Consider the following 18,301-nt stretch of genomic DNA (forward strand, 5'->3'; position numbering starts at 1 on the left):
ACAGGGCGGAGGAGGGAGCAGTTATGGCTGCTCTCAGTCCGTCCCCAGGGGCTCTGCCTCTCTGTCCCAGCAACCGCTGCAAACCTCGGAGGGACCGAAACCAGACAGTCCCGCTTCTCCCGTTTGAGTCTGGGTCCCTAGAGACTCGCCCGGGTCTGGAGCTCAGAGTCTGAGGCTCCCTCCGGATTGAAACAGACAACCGCGCCCTCAGCCACCAGCCCGTGCCACGCGCACTCCGCACCTTAGTATTTTACTTCAGCACTGCGCCTCCTCTGATTCTCGGTTCCTCCTAGTTGTAGAACTTCCACTCAGCCAGCCTTCCTGTGGTTCTGGATGATGTCCGTTCTGTCTTTTAGTTGTATTTTTGAAGTGGTTGTTCGAGGCAGCAAACTCCAGTGTTTACCTATGCCGCCATCTTGGTTTCTCCTGTTATCTGTCTTTTAACAGACCCTACATGATGCTTAGATTCTTCTATCTCCTCTCTTACCCCAGACAGGACCTGAGCATCCCCCATTATTGCTCCAAAGACAACGTTTAGAACCCTAGGGATTGTTTTATTGCCCATTTACCAGAATTCTCCCTTCTCCTAGTAACAAAACCCAAATGGAATTCAATTTTTGTGCCCTCCCAGGCTTCACTCCTGTGGTTTGAAATTTCCCTGCCAGCTCAAAGGATGGGCACAGGACCCAGGCCTGGCTAATTAGTATATCATTCCTCTCCAGTGGTTCTCAACCTCCCTAATGCCGCAACCCTTTAATACAGTTCCTCATGTGGTGGTGACCCCAACCATAACATTATTTTCATTGCTACTTCATAACTGTAATTTTGCTACTGTTATGAATTGTAATGTAAATATCTGATATGCAGGATGTATTTTCATTGTTCACGACCCACAGGTTGAGAACCGCTGCTATTGGTTCAATTGGTCCAATGGGCATCTGCTGGGGCCTTTTGCTGGGCCTGATGGGAGAAAGGGGTTTGTTCTCCTTGCATAGGAGGATGGAGATGGTGGGATGTAAGCCTGGCAATGCTCCCAGAAGGTGTGAGCCTGCCTTGGAGTGGAGCTATGTTACTTAAAATGTTCTTCTGGCTACTGTAATAGAAACCCAAATAGTGGTTCAAGTAAAATAGACATTTATTTCTCTCTTATGCAACAATCCAAGTAGCAGCAATACAATATGGCGGCTCCATGCTCCTTTCCTTTTGTCGCTCAGTTATTTAGAGGGTGTGGACCACCTGACCCCACAGGATCCACTCCACACAGCGGGAGGCAGAAGAGGAGGAAGGGGAGGACTACGCCTTTAAGAGCAGGACCTAGCATTTGCCCACATCCTTTCCTTTTACATCTCATTGGCCAGGACTTAGTCACATGATCACATTTTGCTGCAAAGGAGACTGGAAAGGCAGTTTTTACTCTGGGTGACCAGGTAAAAATCACTAGTTCTATCACCATAGACGGTGATTGGATTTGAGGGGACAACAGACAGTCTCATTCTTAGAGCAAAATTGGAGCCAAGAGACAGCAACAAAATCCTGACTTCTCTTCAGTCCCTGGATCCAACTGTACCTGAAGTGGACCACTGAACTTTTTAAATTACACAAGCCATTAATTTCCTTTATGCATACGCCTGTTTGAATTGGATTTTTGACCACTTGAAACATAAAAAATCTTCATTAATACAGTGGGGCCTTGACTTACGAGTTTAATTCGTTCTGAGACCGAGCTCATTAAGGAGCTCGTTAACTCAAATTACTCTATCAACTCAATGCAAAAAATCGGCCAAGAGACAGCTGGTATCTCAAAAAACTCATTAGTCGGAACACTCATAAGTCAAGGCCCCACTGTACAGTGAAATATAAAGCCCCTAGTTATTGTCCAGCACAGAGCAGAGTTCATAAGTGGGCATATTATTGTTCTTGCTGTGACTGTTGTAGATGCCCTATAGCTCACTCCATCTCTGCCTTCTTGACCTGTTTCTTCTTCTTTAAACAAGTAAAAATTACATATATATTTCAGAGAGGAAAGGAGAGGGAGAAATAGAAACTTCAATGATGAGCAAATCATTGATCGGCTGCCTCCTGCACATCCCCTACCTGCAACCCGGGCATTTGCCCTGACGGGAAATCCAACCATGACCTCCTGGTTCATAGGTTGATGCTCAACCACTGAGCCATGCCAGGATGGGCTCTACCTGTCTCTCCTTCCTACCCCAGTACTGAGAGACAAACTCAGCCCCACCTTTTGTCCTCACAGCCCTATTGACTCATGGGTGATGATGTTATTTGTCTCTGATTCCAATGGAATTTCATTTCTTCATCTCCCATACACACAGCAGAAAAGCAGCATATTACCCCAAAAATGTTGGGGGAGGGAGTCCTGAAACCTGTGTGTATGATAGCCACCCTCCCCCAGTGTCTGGTCATGCTTCACCCAATCCTTTCCTTAGGGTTCTTGGTTCTTTTACATTTTTTAATCTTAATGAAGAATGAACATGAGGCACAGGCACCAAACAAAGAAGACTGACTCCTGTTTCATATCTTTGGTCACTGTTTTCGTCTACTTCTGTCCATTGTGATGCATCTCCAACAGTTACAAGATTTCTCTAGGGAAGGGTCTGACCCCCAGTATGCAATAGAGCTCTCCACCAGCCACCCTGTGAGCTGAAGACTTTGGAATAGGGATCCAGTGCCAAGAGGGTCAGTGGGATGGGGCCCAGTGAAGGTGGGGGGAGGGGGCCACAGGGTATGGAGCACAATGGGCTCTACTGGGGAATGGGAGCTTTCTGGGAGAGGAGTGCCCTTCCTGCCCCCATCGTGATAGAAGCTGCCCATGGGACCTGTGTCCTGGAGGCAGGAGAGAGCCAGCTCAGGTCGGGGAGACTGAGGTTGTGTGCTGGGCCTCCTCCTTCTTCCGCCGCCGCAGCATGAAGTCTCCAGGGGCGGCTGGACTCATGGCATAGAAGACATTGGCGTTGTCAGGAATCAGGAGCTCTGGCCAGGTGTGGACATAATCATGAAGGGTCCGTACAACCGCATACTTCCCCCAGAGTCTAGACAACCTGTACTACAAGCTTGGGCAAACTCAGGCCACCCATCCCAAACAACTTCCTTCCTACCCCACCCTCTCCTCATAGCCGATTCCCAGCCAAGTTCATGCTGCTATTACCATGAACTTGGATAACTCTGACTTCCTACTTCCAGCCTGCACAATCTATGGCCCTTGACACCTGAGCCTCATATATTCCTTCCTTCCTAATGTCCGGCCTACTTCATGTCGTGTCCTTTAATATAGCAACCTCTTGACTCTCCCTTGCAAAAATTGAATAAACCTCCTACACTGAACAACCTCATGCTCCCCTACCCTGAATTTCAATACCTTTTGGCCTTCTCCTGTGCCAAGTTCAGACACCTTCAGATTCCCCAGGCTGAGCCTGGACAAACTCGTTTCCCCTTAAATTAAAGCCCAGAGCCCCTTCAGTCTTGCACCCCACCAAGTTAAGCCTGAGCAACCTCGTGATCCTATACATTTAAGCCTAGACAAGCTTCTACAGTCCCTCTTGTCTAACCCTGGGCAATCTCATTTCCCCATAATCCCAGGTGCCCTCTTGCCTTGCACTGAGCCAGGATAACCACATGACTCATATAATTGAGGAACAAATATTTTACTGCCTCTTACCCCCACTCTGTTTCATCTTATCCCTGCCCTGTGCCTGTACCACCTCCTGGCCCTATTAGGGCCATCTCCCAGCTGCCCCCCACCCAAGGCTCCGAGCTGTCCCTGCTCACCCTTTTCCCCAGGAAGGACCTGGAAGAGCTGGTAGTCACGGGCCCAGAACTGGGCCACATTGTGCTTCTGCAAGGCTCTCTGCACCACACTGGGGGCCTTGTCCTGACTCGTGAGCTGGGAAAAGGAAGTGGGAGGTCAGAGGTGACAGTCTGAGCCCCAAGGGCAGGGCTGCCCTCAGCAGGTCCCGGTCCCATTCCTCACCAGAATGCTCCGATACAGGTTCCCATGGTCATTGTCGATGCTAACTCGGATGACCCGGGCCTCTGAGCCCTGCTGCCCCGCGTGGGAGATTCCAGGACAGCTCAGGGTCAAGGCCAGGGGCAGCTGTAAGCAGTGGGGGATGGGAGCTGAGCAGTGGGAGAGCATTAGCCCCCTTCCTTATTAATGCATTCAACACATGCCCCTACACACCCAAAGCCGGGGACACACAATTAGGGCACATACACACAAGTCCACATCTGTGCAATCCCATCACATACAGACCTTCATTTCCTGTTACACACATTTACATGATTGATAAACACACACCCATGTTCACACACAAAATATCCTATGTACACAGAACAGAGAGCACATACATATGCTCACAGTTGCTGCATACATATAAGTGCATATCCATGAACAACAGCCAGCACATGGGCCTGTGGATATGGTGGATATTCATACCCACATTTCCGCTTCAGGAATGCAAATTCCTGGAGACACACCAATTCTAGCAAAATGTGGGATTGCACCATGGGCGAGCAGACACACAGGTCCAGATCTGAGCACAAGCCAGACGGAGGGACAATTTCTCAATCAGGGCCATGAAAATGTACATGGTCCCTTGGACAGACACCCCCAGTGCTGAGCCAAGCATGAGTTCAATCTCCTATGTACATGCCTGGCCTCAAATCACACACACACACACACACACACACACACACACACACACACAGCCCTGGGTGCCCACAGTCCCAAATGCACACACAGGCAGTCCTGGTACCTTGGTGCTGGGGCCTTGGGGCCCTGGAGAGGCTGGGGGACTTCCAGGAGGAGGGTCCCTCATTCTAGGACTGGATGGGGGAGACCCTGGGGACAGACTGGGAGAGACACAGAGCCTGAGGTGGTGTGGCTACCCTGACCTCTGACCCTGCCATCTCCAATTCCTTCACTAAACAGGATGCTCACCTGGAGGTGGGGGATGAGGGGTCCCCAGGACTCCCACCAGGAGAGGAGCCTCTCTCTCTGGATAGCTTCCTGAGGATGGGACAGGGGATGAGGCCAAACTCAGAGCCAGAAGCAGCCCCTGTCTCTGCCCCTATCTCCCCACCCACATTCCCAAGACTCACGCACTGAGACGCTTGGTGAGGCTGATTCGTCGCCGCACACGTGGGGAACTGGGACAGGAGGCGGCTGGTGGCTCAATGACACGGGAGACACGGTAGCTGAGGGGTCAAGGTGCAGATGGGGGCATTGGGAGACGAGAGTTAGAATCAGTTGGGAGCTGGGTTTGGACATTGTGGGGAACAGCCAAGTACTGAGCACCAAATACCAGGGTCAGAATAGTAAATGGGGTCATAAAGAAACTGGGTCTTATTCGGAATGAGATGGGGTGGCTTGGCTGGCAGGTCACACAGGAATTCACAGGTGGGACTGAGGAGTCAAACTGGGTCAAGAATAGAATTCAAGGTCAGGTAATCACTGGAGTCATGGATTCCCCAGAATGAAGGAAATAATTGGGATAGTTGAGTTGGACAGTCAAATATACATCAAAGTCAGAGTCAATTATTCAAAATTGGGGGTCAGTGATTGGGGTCGGAGTCAGATGGGGGTCATGAATGGGATCGCGGGTCAGATAGGGTCAGAGGTGGGAGGAAAACAGAAGGGATGGTTGAGTTGAAGTCAGAAAGTCAGATAGAGTCAAATTTAAGGTTGGAGGTCATTTGGGGCCCTCAATTGGGCTGTAGATAATGCAAGGACACAGGTTGGGGGTCAAGGCTCAGGAAGGGGGTGGCCTTAGAAGGATTTGGAGAGGTGTACAAGGTAAGCAAATCAGGGTCAGTCGAGGCAGGGCTGGGCCAGGCCTCAGGGTGGTCACCTCTGCTCCTCACTGAGCTGGCGCTGGGCTCGCAAGGCAGCCAGGATGGGCGGGCAGGGGCTCAGGCAGTAGCTCCGACAGCGCTTCTGCAACTGCTGGATTCGGGCCAGGATCTCCCACTCCTGAGGGTATGGTTTCTGAGACCTCATCCCTGCCCTGACCCCACCCTGGCCCCCCCCACACCCACCCCAGCGCCCACTCACCTTCCTCCTCTTCTCAAAGTTGATGAGATCCCCCTGGGGGAAAACTTTGTCTGAATTGGAGTCTCCAGGATTAAGGATTGATGGAGGGTCAAGGTCAGGGGTTGGGATGTCAGGAGCCCTACTGCACTAAGGGAGCTGGGGTTGGGTTTGCAGGCAGGGTCAAAGGTGGGATGTCAGGAGGCCACTGTGCTGAGGGCAAGTGGTACTGGGGTCAAGGGTCAGGAGTCAGACCTCTAGCATGTCCGGCAGGGCTGTGTCCAGCATAACCAGGTCCGTGAGAAAGGTGCCAAGGTAGGGAACCGGGCCTGGGGGCAATTTCTGTGGCCCCCAGAGCTCCAGTCACTCTCCACCATCACAGACCCCATCACGCTCCATCCCCTTCCATGAGGGTCCCGCTTGTCCCCCACCCCAAACTACCACCACTCACTGAAGGCAGGCTCCCTGGGGGCGGATTCTCCTCTTGGGGTCCCTCAGTGGCCTCCTCCTGTGGGCAGGAGAAGAACTGAGTAGATCTGGGGTCTCTCGGACCTCTCCTTCAGGGAAGAAGCCTCAATACACACCCATTTTGCTTTTATTTTTATTTATTTATCTTCAAATATATGTTTATTAATTTCAAAGAGGACGGGGGGGGGGGGGGCGGGGAGAGAGAGAGAGAGAGAGAGAGAGAGATATCAAGAATCATTGATCGGCTGCCTCCTGCATGCCCCACACTGGGGATCAAGCCCGCAACCCCAGCATATGCCCTGACCTGGAATTGAACCGTGACCTCCTGGCTCATAGGTAGAAGCTCAACCACTGAGCCATGCAGGCCGGGCCCATTTTGCTTTTAGCAATTACAAACCAGTTGCAAAGGTCACGCTCCAAGGAAAGTGAACAGGGGGAGGGAGGAAGGGAGCAGATCAGTGGTAGGTGGTAGGTCCCACTGAGGATGACTGGAGGTGGGGCTTGTGGGTGCCAGGGCCCCCAGGGACAGCCTCAGCACAGGTGAGAATCTTCGTCCCAGGTCTGAGGGACCAGGCCCTCAGGCAATCTCCTGGGAATGCCCTGAACTTGCCTTCATGGCATCGTTCTGCCTGGTTAATTATATCATTGCAGGGGCAGCTATCATTGCCCTGTGTGTCTCCCCTGTCTGGGCCTGATCCCCCCCGCCGCCCCCCAAGGGCAGGAACTGTATCTCTCTGGTTCCTGGCCAAGCCTCCTGGCATAGTGCCTGGTACACAGTAGGTGCTTAACGCAGAGCTCCTTGTTCCTTGAGATATTCATTCACTCACAGATATTAATTGAGAGCCTGCTCTGGGCCAGGCACTGCTCTGGCTCCTGGGGTAGCAGTAGTGAGTAAAACATACAAAAACACGCCTCATGGAGCAGACATCAGGGAGGAAGAGAGAGCAACAACCAAACTTAACATGTAATTAAGGATACTCAGAGATAAGAAAAGAACAATAGAGCCCAGCCCCATGGCTCAATGGTTGAGCAGCGACCTATGAACCAGGGGGTCACAGTTCGATTCCTAGTCAGGGCACATGCCCAGGTTGGGGGCTTGATCCCTAGTGAGGGGCCTGCAGGAGGCAGCCAATTGATGATTTTCTCTCTCATCATTGATGTTTCTATCTCTCTCTCCCGCTCCCTTCCTCTTGGAAATCAACAAAAATACATCCTTTTAAAAAAAAGAATGAGATGCTGGGGGCACAGGAGGGCACCTCGAGGGAACATCTGGGTAGGGACCTGCAGGAGGTGAATGTGAGGACTGTCCCATCTTCTCTGGACTCAGCCTAACACCCTAACTGCACTTAGAACCTCGGTCTTGCCTACAGTAAGTCTGATCTGTGGGCACACGTTTGCTAGTTTTGCTTATTAAAGTCAACGTTTTTTTTCACACTTCGCTGTGACTCTAGCCTTGAGTGACCTTTTCCTTGTAACTTCTGGTATTTGTTGAATGAATAAATAAGGCGGTTAGCGAGTGTGAACTATCATGAGGGCAGCAGAGGCAGTAAAAACTCGGCCTGCCCACACACAAGGACAAGGTCATTTCTGGGGTGCAGGGAAGGACGCTGAACCTTAGGACAAGGACAGCCTGTGCCTTGCCCACTTCAGGTCCCGGGCGGGGCCTCTGTACCCGGGAAAGAATCTCTCTGCTGCTGAGATGGTTGTTCTCGTCCGAGAAAATCTGCGAAAGTTTCCTGAACGTGGATAACGGTTCCCTGTGGGGGACAGGAGAGGGTCAGGGCTGGGTGGGTAGGGAGGTCTCGCCCCAGCTTCTCTCCCCATCCTTGCTCACCTGCTCACAGCGCCCCAGCTGCTCTTGAGCCGATATATGGGGTTCGACTGCAGGGCGGACAGGATGGCGCGCAGGGAGGAGAAGTTCCGCAGTTCCCTGCAGCGCTGGGGAGGGGGGGGGGGAGCGGGGGGGGGCGGGGCGCTCAGACCCCAAGCCTGAGCAGCTATAATCCGCCTCCGATGGTCTCCTGACTTCCCACCCCAGGTCCGACCACTACGACTGGCCCCACATCGGACAGGCTACCAGGACCATCTCCCGCTCCGGAGTCCCTCCCTCCCCCCTCAGCCCCTACTTCTGACCTTGGCTTCTGTCTCCGACAGTAACTTCTCTGTGGGCACTAGAGGCGCCCGCCGCATCTCTCCGGAGCCCAGACCCCTCCTCTCGGAACCCAAGTCTCAGGCCAGGTCCAACCTTTCCACTCCCTCTTCTGGCCACGCGCCCTCCCTCTCTCCAGGGCCCTCATTTCTGTCTCTTCCTCTCTGACCAGAGGTTCCTGCCCCGCCCCTACCTAGTCTTTACCGGGACCCCTGCCCCCTTCTCTGGGCTTTGGTCCCTCCTCCAGTCCCGTACCCGCCCGATCACACCCATCCCATCCTCTTATCCTAAGGCCTACCCGGCTCCTCGGCGTCCCCGGCCCCCGCCTGGCACAGCCTTGTCCTCGGCTTTTCCCTTGGCACCGTCCAGCCTCAATGCTGTCCACACCCCCAGACCCCAGTCTTGCGCCTTCCGCCCATGCCAGCCTCTCTAGGTACCTGGGCCCCGCCCCCGAACAGGCACCTGGGCAATGCGGATCCACTTTTCCAGCCGCTGCGCCCTCTGCGGGGCAGCCAGGCCCGGCGCCCCGAGCACAGAGCCCAGCACGCAGCCGGTCACCAGGTTGAACTGGGTCACGGTGGCGCGCACAGTTGGGGCGATGCCGGCGGCCCCTGGCCGGTCCCGTTGGGACCAGACGGAGCCCAGGCACTCGCAGGGCCGCACGCGGGAGAAGAGTTCCTGAAAGGGGGTGGGGGAAGGATCTGTGCTCAGCCGGACCTGCCCCTCCTCCCCACCCCCACGGCGCCCCTCCTGCACCCTCACCACGTCCATCAGAGTCAGCTGCTCAGCCACTTGGTCGACACTGAAGTCCAGGAGCTCAGGGCCTTCCTGCGCCAGCCCTTCCTCCTCTTCCAAGTAGCCTTCGGGGGAGTCTGGGCTGGGGGTCCGGGCAGTCCGAGGAGGCCCTAAGGGAACATTAGAGGGGGTTAAACTCTCCAGGGTGAATGCAGGACTGGCTGTGGGACCCAGGGCAAGTCCCTAAGCGTTTCTGAGCCTCACTGTCCTCACCTGGGAAATGGAGACCTCCCTGAATGTCTGTAAGGACTTAAAGCAACAGTAACGTTCACTGAGCACGTAGTGTGGTTTAACCCGATAATTTAGCACACTTACTAGTGAGCCAGGCACTACCTATTACCCACCTTCCTGGGGCGGGGAGGAGCAATTTGCCTTAAGTCAGTTCCGTAAATGACAGGGCAGGGATTTGAAGCCAGGTGCTCAAAGATCAAAGACTAGCGTAGAAAATAGAGCTTTGTGACTTTATTAAGAAAAAAATCATATATATATACCTTTCAGAGAGGAAGGGAGGAGAGAATCATTGATCGGCTGCCTTCTGCAGGCCCCACACTGGGGCTGAGCCCTCAACCTGGGCATGTGCCCTGACCAGGAATCCAGCCATGACTTCCTGCTTCATAGGTTGAAGCTCACACCAGCTGGGTTTGCCCTTTTCTTTTGGTGAGAGATGGTATAACTTTGTGGTTGGGCAAGGTTATTGTCAGAAAATGCCAAGTTCAAATTCAAACTTGTCCACTGGGCTTGCTGTGGGAACTAAAACAAGCCTTTAAACTTCTCTGCGCTTTCTTTTCTTCATCTGCATTCCTTTTTATTTGATCCCCCCTCCCACATTTCTTTTTAAAAAAATCAAATGAGACCATGCATACCAGGCTGCTGTAAAGTACAGGGGACACCTTAGGAGCTGGACTCCCGCTGCATGTGGAGAACTGTGCCACCCAGCCTCCAAATGTCCCTCCAAGGCATTGTTGTCCTTGTTTCTTTTGCTTGTTTTTCTTTTTCGTCTATTCTACTTTTTCTTTTTGTTCATGTGTGTCCTTGAAAACCCTGTTTATAGTAATCTGCACCTTGCACCCAACTATCTTGCTCATAAACACTAATTATTTTGGCTCCAGGAATGCAAGGACTGTGAAAGCCCTAACTTTGTTTTGTTTGCAAATTGCAAGTGTTGCTCAGCATTTTGGGAAATGATGTCACTAACATCTATGCTACTGCGTCTGCGTGGCCAGTGCACTCTCCCGCATTAGTAGGTGTTTGTGCCTCACGTTCACCATGATCTTATGACCGACGAAATTCCACCATGTCTTCTAGTGAGGCATGGCTAAGCACCAGCACAGCAATGAGCATAGTTCCTTGTGTAAATTGCTTTTGTTTCCTTTTTCCTTGGTATTACAGTTACAACATCATATTATTATTTTAAGATTATCTGAATGAGTCTGCTTACTTGTCTTTCATTTCAAATGAGGACAGGTGGCAATGCAAAATATTAGTTTAAAGAGTGGCATTGGGCCCTAACTGGTTTGGCTCAGTAGATAGAGCATCAGCCTGTGGACTAAAGGGTCCCAGGTTTGATTCTGGACAAGGGCATGTACCTTGGTTGCGGGCACATCCCCAGTAGGAGGTGTGCAGGAGGCAGCTGATCGATGTTTCTCTCTGTGATGTTCCTAACTCTCTATCCCTCTCCCCTCCTCTCTGTAAAAAAATCAACAAAATATATATTTTTTTAAAAAGTGGCATTGGGCCTGACTGGCGTGGCTCAGTGGTTGCGCGTCGACTTATGAACCAGGAGGTCACGTTTTGATTCCTGGTCAGGGCACATGCCTGGGTTTCCGGCTCACTCTGGCCGGGCTACATTTTTTTTTTTTTAAGTGGCATTGGGCCCTAGCCGGTTTGGTTCAGTGGATAGAGCATTGGCTTGTGGACTGAAGGGTCCCAGGATCGATTCCAGTCAAGAACACATGCCCAGGAGAAACCAAGATGGCGGCATAGGTAAACACCCGGAAATTGCTGCCTTCGACAACAACTTCAAAAATACTACTAAAAGACAGAACGGTCATCATCCAGAACCACAGGAAGGCTGGCTGAGTGGAAATTCTACAACTAGAAGGAAAGAGAAGAACACAGACTCAGAGGAGCTATGAAAGTAAAGTGCAGAGGGAAGCAGACAAAATGCGAAGACAAAGAAACAGGTCACAAATGACAGAAATGGAGGAAAGCAAACGACTGGATATAGAGTTCAAAACCATGTTTCTAAGATTTTTCAAGAATTTTATGGAAACCGCCAATAAATGTAGTGAGATCCTCAAGAAATCTAGTGAGACCCTCGATGTTGTGATAAAGGACCAACCAGAAATTGAGCATACACTGACTGAAATAAAGAATATTATACAGACTCCCAACAGCAGACCAGAGGATCGCAAGAATCAAGTCAAAGATTTGAAATAGGAAGAGTGCCGAAACCGGTTTGGCTCAGTGGATAGAGCGTCGGCCTGCGGACTGAAGGGTCCCAGGTTCGATTCCAGTCAAGGGTATGTACCTGGGTTGCGGGCACATCCCCAGTGGGAGATGTGCAGGAGGCAGCTGATCGATGTTTCTCTCCCGTCGATGTTTCTGACTCTCTATCCCTCTCCCTTCCTCTCTGTAAAAAAATCAATAAAATATATTTAAAAAAAAAAAAAAAAGAAATACGAAGAAGCAAAAAACACCCAACCGGAAAAGCAAAATGAAAAAAGAATCCAAAAATACGAAGATAGTGTAAGGAGCCTCTGGGACAGCTTCAAGCGTACCAACATCAGAATTATAGGGGTACCAGAAGATGAGAGACAGCAAGATATTGAAAACCTATTTGAAAAAATGACAGAAAACTTCCCATACCTGGTGAAAGAAATAGACTTCCAAGTCCAGGAAGCGCAGAGAACCCCAAACAAAAGGAATCCAAAGAGGACCACACCAAGACACATCATAATTAAAATGCCAAGAGCAAAAGACAAAGAGAGAATCCTAAAAGCAGCAAGAGAAAGACAGTCAGTTACCTACAAGGGAGTACCCATACGACTGTCAGCTGATTTCTCAACAGAAACCATGCAGGCCAGAAGAGAGTGGCAAGAAATATTCAAAGTGATGAATAGCAAGAACCTACAACCAAGAGTACTTTATCCAGCAAAGCTATCATTCAGAATTGAAGGTCAGATAAAGAGCTTCACAGATAAGAAAAAGCTAAAGGAGTTCATCACCACCAAACCAGCATTATATGAAATGCTGAAAGGTATTCTTTAAGAAGAGGAAGAAGAAAAAGGAACTCTTACCATTTGCCACAGCATGGATGGAACTAGAGAGCATTATGCTAAGTGAAATAAGCCAGTCAGAGAAGGATAAATACCACATGATCTCACTCATTTGTGGAATATAATGAACATCATAAACTGATGAACAGGGACTGATCCAGAGACGGAGAGGCATTGATTGGGCTGTCGGGCCTTGGAGGGAAGGTAGGGGAGGGTGGGGGTAAGGGGGGAAGATCAACCAAAGGACTTACATGCAAGCATATAGGTCTAACCAATGGACACGGACAACGGGGGCGGGGGGGGGGGGCGGTGAGGGCATGAGGGGGGGGGCATAGGGGGTAACGTGGGTATAAGGACACATATGTAATATCTTAATCAATAAAAAAATATATTTAAAAAAAAAAAAGAACACATGCCCAGGTTTCAGGCTTGATTCCCAGTAACGGGCATGCAGGAGGCAACTGATCAATGATTCTCTCTCATCATTGATGTTTCTATCTCTCTCCCTCTCTCTTCCTCTCTGAAATCAATATATATATATATACACACACACACACACACATATATATATACATACACACACATATATATATACATACACACACACACACACACATATATATATATACACACACATATATATAAAAGCAAGAGTATGTATGTATATATTTTTTAAGTGGCATTGGGGAAAAAATTGCACCTATATCTAATCAAACCTTCAGATCTTATAGCAAATATGGGGGATAGAGGAACATACCACATGTCACCATGAGAAAGCAAACAGGCAGATGCAGAAGAATGTGAGACACTGCTCAGGACAAATGACCCATTTTTCCCTATTGTCATTACATGAAAGGCAAAGGGGGCCTGTCATAGACTAAAAGAGACCCACGAAACACAACTGAATGCCTTAAATGGATCTTTGGGTTTTAGAGAAACAACTGTAAAAAAGACAATGTAGGGACAAATACGGGATTTGACTACAGACTGGCCATGTTTTGATATTAAGTAATTATTGCTGATTTTGTTGGAAATGATTGTGGGCATGAAGGTTATATATTTTTTATTTTTGTTAATCCTCACCTGAGGATATTTCTTCCATTGATTTTTTAAAATATATTTTATTGATTTTTTACAGAGAGGAAGGGAGAGAGATAGAGAGTTAGAAACATCAATGAGAGAGAAACATCGATCAGCTGCCTCCTGCACATCTCCTACTGGGGATGTGCCTGCAACCCAGGTACATGCCCTTGACCGGAATCGAACCTGGGACCCTTCAGTCCGCAGGCCAACACTCTATCCACTGAGCCAAACCAGTTAGGGCATCTTCCATTGATTTTTTAAAGAGAGAATGGAAGGGAGGGGGAGAGACAGAGAGAGAAACATCAATGCAAGAGAGACACATCGACCAATCAACTCCCACAGGAGCCTCAACTCCTGACCCCCAATTCCCGACCTGGTTGGGGATTGAGCCTGCAACTAAGGCAATTGCCCCTGACTAGAATCAAACCCAGGACCCCTCAGTCCGAGGGCTGACACTCTATCAATTGAGCCAAACCGGCTAAGGCAGCTGGTGAAATATTGAGAGCAGAGGAAGAAAAACACTTAATAACCAGAAGATGGAAGAATAAGATATACAGGGTGTGGTAAAAGTAGGTTTACAGCTGTTCATATGGAAAATAATACAATAATTAATAACACAAGAATAAACTCCATGTTTCATGAACTCACAGCTGTAAACCTACTTTTGCCCAGCCCTGTATATAAATAACTGAGTGTTTCATCAGGAGGGAGAAGGAGCTGCTACTCTGTAAAGGGGAGAGAAATGTGGCCATTACCTGAGGATTACAGGATGGGGATTAGGGATACGGATGCTTTCGTGATAGGGATCAGATGGGACACAGATGGGTGAAAGATGATACTTTATAAGCAGGATATATAATTATTCAGTCAACAAATCTGCATTGTTCCTGCCCCTGGGGACTGAGGTGGGGACAAAACCAATGAGTGCTATGCAGAAAAATAAGGCAGGTTCAAAGGGCACAGCGTGGGAGAATAAATTTGTTGGGAGGGGGCCAGAGAAGGCATGTCTGAAAAGGTGACAACTGAACAAAGACTTGAATGAAGTATATGTTAATCAGCTTAACAATAACCCACAACCGTCGGACCAACTTGAATGAAGTATATGGATCTTTTTCCCTCCTGCCCCTGAAAGCTCTCTACATCAGAAGTTGGTAGATTTTTCTATAAAAGACCAGACAGTTTGCTGACCCCTACTATACAAGAAACTATCAGTATGGCTTCTTGTACATATTTCATTATAAGTGGTACATCCTAATAAGTAAGAGTCATTGATAACAATAATAATGAAAGTATTACTCTTTGCCAGGCCCTCGTTGTTTGTATGTTTACTTGTCTACTGATTGTCTTCCCCAGGGAACTGAGAGCTCCTGCCACTGTTACGTGCATAGAGGCCAATGGCTAACTATCAGCTAAATGAATGAAGAGGCAATCAGGTAAGTTCTGTTATCGCCCCCATTTCACAGGTAGGGAAACTGAGGTTTATAGAAGTGAAGTGACTTATCCAAGGTCACACAGTCAGCAAATGGCAGGACTGGGATTTGAATCCAGATTTCTGTGGCTCCTAAGGTAAGTAGTAATGGAATGATTTGTAGTTAAAATGCAGGGCATTCTGAACCAATGATGGAGCATCTTTGTAGTTAGGCTAGAAGGGGGAGGGAGCTGCTAGATAAGTGCCAGTATGTAAGACAAAGGGTATTTTCCTCATTTTATAGGTTAGGAAACTAAAGCTCAGACAAGATTAAGAACCTTGTTTAGCCCAGCCAGTGTGGCTCAGTGGTTGAGCATCAACCCATGAACCAAGAGTTCACAGTTGATTCCAGGCCAGTACACACGCCCAGGTTGTGCCCAGGTTGTGGGCTCAATCCCCAGTAGGGGGTGTGCAGGAGGCAGCCAACCGATGATTCTATCTCTCTATCCCTCTCCCTTCCTCTCTCTCTAAAAAGCAATAAAAACATATTTTTTAAAAATAAAGAAAAAAAGCTTGGCTGGTGTTTCTCAGTGGTTGAGTGTCGACCTATGAACCAGGAGGTCATGGTTTCCCAGTCAGGGCACATGCCTGGGTTGTGGGCTGAATCCCAGTGGGGGCATGCAGGAGGCAGCTGATCAATGATTCTCTCTTCCTCTCCCTACCACTCTGAAATCAATCCTACATAATAAAAGGGTAATATGCAAATAGACCAAACAGAGACAACTGGTTGTGCAGGAGCTGCCCCCTGGTGGTCAGTGCACTCCCACTGCTCAGCCAGAAGCAGGATGGCGGGCGAGTGGAGCAGGCCGCCTCCCCAGCAGCGCTAAGGATGTCCAGGGATGTCCAACTGTGGCTTAGGCCTGTTCCTGGGCCTAAGGGGTCAGTTGGACATCCCCCGAGGGCTCCGGGACTGCAAAAGGGGGCGGGCCGGGCTAAAGGAGCCCTCCCCCCGCCCAAGTGCATGAATGTTGTGCACTGGGCCTCTAGTAAAAATATATTCTTTAAACAAAGAAAAAGAACCTTGTCTAAGATCTGTAGCTCCCTGAGGGGAGGAGCCCCCTGGGGGAGGTATGAATCAGGAAAGGCCTGCTCTGCTCAGGACACTATCCTTGCCCCAAACCCCTCACCTGCCGAAGCCTGGGGCTGCTCCTCCTCTTCCTGCTCTTGCTCAGCCTCCTCCAGGAAGTCTCTCAGCAGCTTCTCTGCTTCCAGGGCCTCAGCCCCCAGTGGGGCAGCCCAGCCCAGAAAGGTTCGGACTCTGCCCAGGTCTGAGTGGGCAGGGGGGTCCCAGAAGTCCTGAGGGTGGTCCCGCAGCCAGGAGCCCAGCACAGACACCACAGCCCTGGCCAGAGGGGCAAGGCCTCAGAGGCCAGCTGGGAGCTCTGCAGCCCCCACACCTCAGATCCGTCCTTTGACCTCTAGGACCTTCCACAGCTACCCACTGGGAAACCAACCTCAGGTTCTTGTTGAAGCTCAGATCTTGTCCCTCTGTCTTCTTGATCTCTACCCTGGAAGGAGCCCCCCAGTCAGGTGAAGAAGGGTGTCGGGAAGAGGGGGGATGCTTAGGAGAAGGGTTCTGAGGTGGGGAGATTTCCTGATTCTAAACCCAAGGGAGGGCCCAGTGAGGGTCTGGGGTGGGAACGTGGAGGTTTCGCCATTGGTACTGACCAGGGCGGCAGGGGCGGCGGAGGTGGTGGCAGGAGAAGGCCCAAAACCCGAGCGGTGGGCACAAAGGCCTGGTGGGTGGCCAAGAAGGCAGGGACGAAGACCGGGTCCTGCTCACAGTCCACAGACACCAGCTCCCGCACCAGCCGCTCCAGGTGCGCCGCCCTCAACATCCGCACCTTGCTGGTGCGGTAATGGAGGAAGGTGCTGGCATGGGGGCCGGGGGCCTGCGAGGCAGAGGGGTGATGATGCCTCAGAGGAGTGGCCCCTGGAGCACCCCTTTTCCAGCCACACCCGTTGCTAGCAGGGTTCTTGCATCTGACCCCGCCCACTCCTCGGAATCTGGCCCCTAGAGTTACCCTGCACCTCGCACAAATGAGCTGGACACCGCTGGCCGCCCGGGCCCTGGCCGCTGCCCCGCCCCTAGGTTCTCTCAGCTCTCCAGCTCCGCTTCACTGGCCGTCCCGGTCCCTGCCCCCCGCCCCACCCGCGTTCACCCGGCTGCTCCTAGAGACCAGCCCTCCCTCTCCAGCTCCGCCCCACTAACCCGGCTTACCTGGCCGCTGCCCGCAGGTCCCGCTCACGGAGCGGTCGACCTGGCCCACCTCACTCATCTACCCACTCCCTGGCCGCCCAGGCCCCGCCCGCCCCTCGGGCCCCAGCGGGGCTCTCCACTCCACCCGCCCTCCCCGGCTTCACCTGCCCCGCCCCGCCCTCCGGTCCCGCTCACCTGGCCGTCGCCGGGCCCTTCCCTCGGGCTCAGGCGCTGACTGCGCTGCCGCCGTAGGGAGACGCTGTACACCGCGCCGTCCTCGGTCTCCTCGCCCCAGTCCTGCAGCGGCGCCTGGGCGCGGGAGGGGGCTCAGGGCGCGCGGGAGGTCGGTCCGGCCGGGCCCCCCTCTCCCGCTGGGGCTAGGCCGGGCCTCCCCGGAGTGTGTGTAACTCGGGCTGGGCAAGTCCCCCGGCGCTGCGAGCACCCCGCTCCCGGCCCTGGGAGGATGGGGTGGCATGTGGGGGCGCCCCGGAGCCCAGCCTCCATCCCTCGGAGGAGCCACTTCACTGAGCCAGAGGACGCGAGGCCCCGAAGAGAATCTCGGGCGAGTCCGAGGGTCCGGCTCGCCGGGAGATAGGGTCCGGGGCACCGGCTCCTGGAGTCCGCATCGGGGGTCGCCAGGAATGTGGGGTCCCGGGGCCCCTGGTCCCCTTACCAGGGCGAGCTCCTTCCCTGCCGTCCGCAGCATGGCCCGCGCCCGTCCGCTCCGCAGCGCGGCTGAGTGAGGCGGAAGGGCCGCCGGCGGCGGGCAGCGGCGGGGCACTTGGGGGCCGCGGGGCGGGGCGGGGAGGACGGG

General features: G+C 51.7%; 1 protein-coding gene across 3 annotated transcripts; it reads right to left on the reverse strand.

The window, feature by feature from the left end:
• Nucleotides 1–1,117: 1,117 nt before the first annotated feature.
• On the reverse strand, nt 1,118–18,227 carry RGL3 (ral guanine nucleotide dissociation stimulator like 3). Of its 3 annotated transcripts, XM_070416087.1 has the most exons (19): nt 18,161–18,227; nt 17,683–17,796; nt 16,956–17,179; nt 16,742–16,795; nt 16,415–16,629; nt 9,426–9,568; nt 9,126–9,341; nt 8,349–8,452; nt 8,187–8,271; nt 6,498–6,554; nt 6,302–6,388; nt 6,071–6,103; nt 5,868–5,989; nt 5,119–5,214; nt 4,958–5,026; nt 4,773–4,869; nt 3,989–4,111; nt 3,787–3,901; nt 1,118–2,991 (listed from the first exon to the last, which is right to left on the reverse strand). In XM_070416087.1, exons 1-19 carry the CDS (start codon nt 18,191–18,193, stop codon nt 2,867–2,869), a joined length of 2,112 nt encoding a protein of 703 aa, XP_070272188.1. In that variant the 5' UTR covers nt 18,194–18,227; the 3' UTR covers nt 1,118–2,866. The 3 variants fall into 3 exon arrangements, with proteins under 3 accessions (XP_070272188.1, XP_070272189.1, XP_070272187.1); XM_070416088.1 differs by lacking the exon at nt 6,302–6,388; XM_070416086.1 differs by having other exon boundaries at nt 5,868–6,103.
• Nucleotides 18,228–18,301: the final 74 nt, after the last annotated feature.

Source organism: Myotis yumanensis, unplaced genomic scaffold (genome assembly GCF_028538775.1).
Source record: "Myotis yumanensis isolate MYYU_CA2020_CCGP unplaced genomic scaffold, mMyoYum1.0.hap1 SCAF_5, whole genome shotgun sequence".
Lineage (NCBI taxonomy): Eukaryota > Metazoa > Chordata > Mammalia > Chiroptera > Vespertilionidae > Myotis > Myotis yumanensis.

Coding starts and splice junctions, on each gene's coding strand:
- RGL3 (XM_070416086.1), bottom strand. CDS start 18,193: ATGCTGCGGACGGCAGGGAAGGAGCTCGCCCTG. Junction 8,453..9,125: donor AGTGGATCCGCATTGCCCAG/GTGCCTGTTCGG, acceptor CCCCCTCCCCAG/CGCTGCAGGGAACTGCGGAA. Junction 4,870..4,957: donor CCCTCATCCCCCACCTCCAG/GTGAGCATCCTG, acceptor TGTCTCTCCCAG/TCTGTCCCCAGGGTCTCCCC.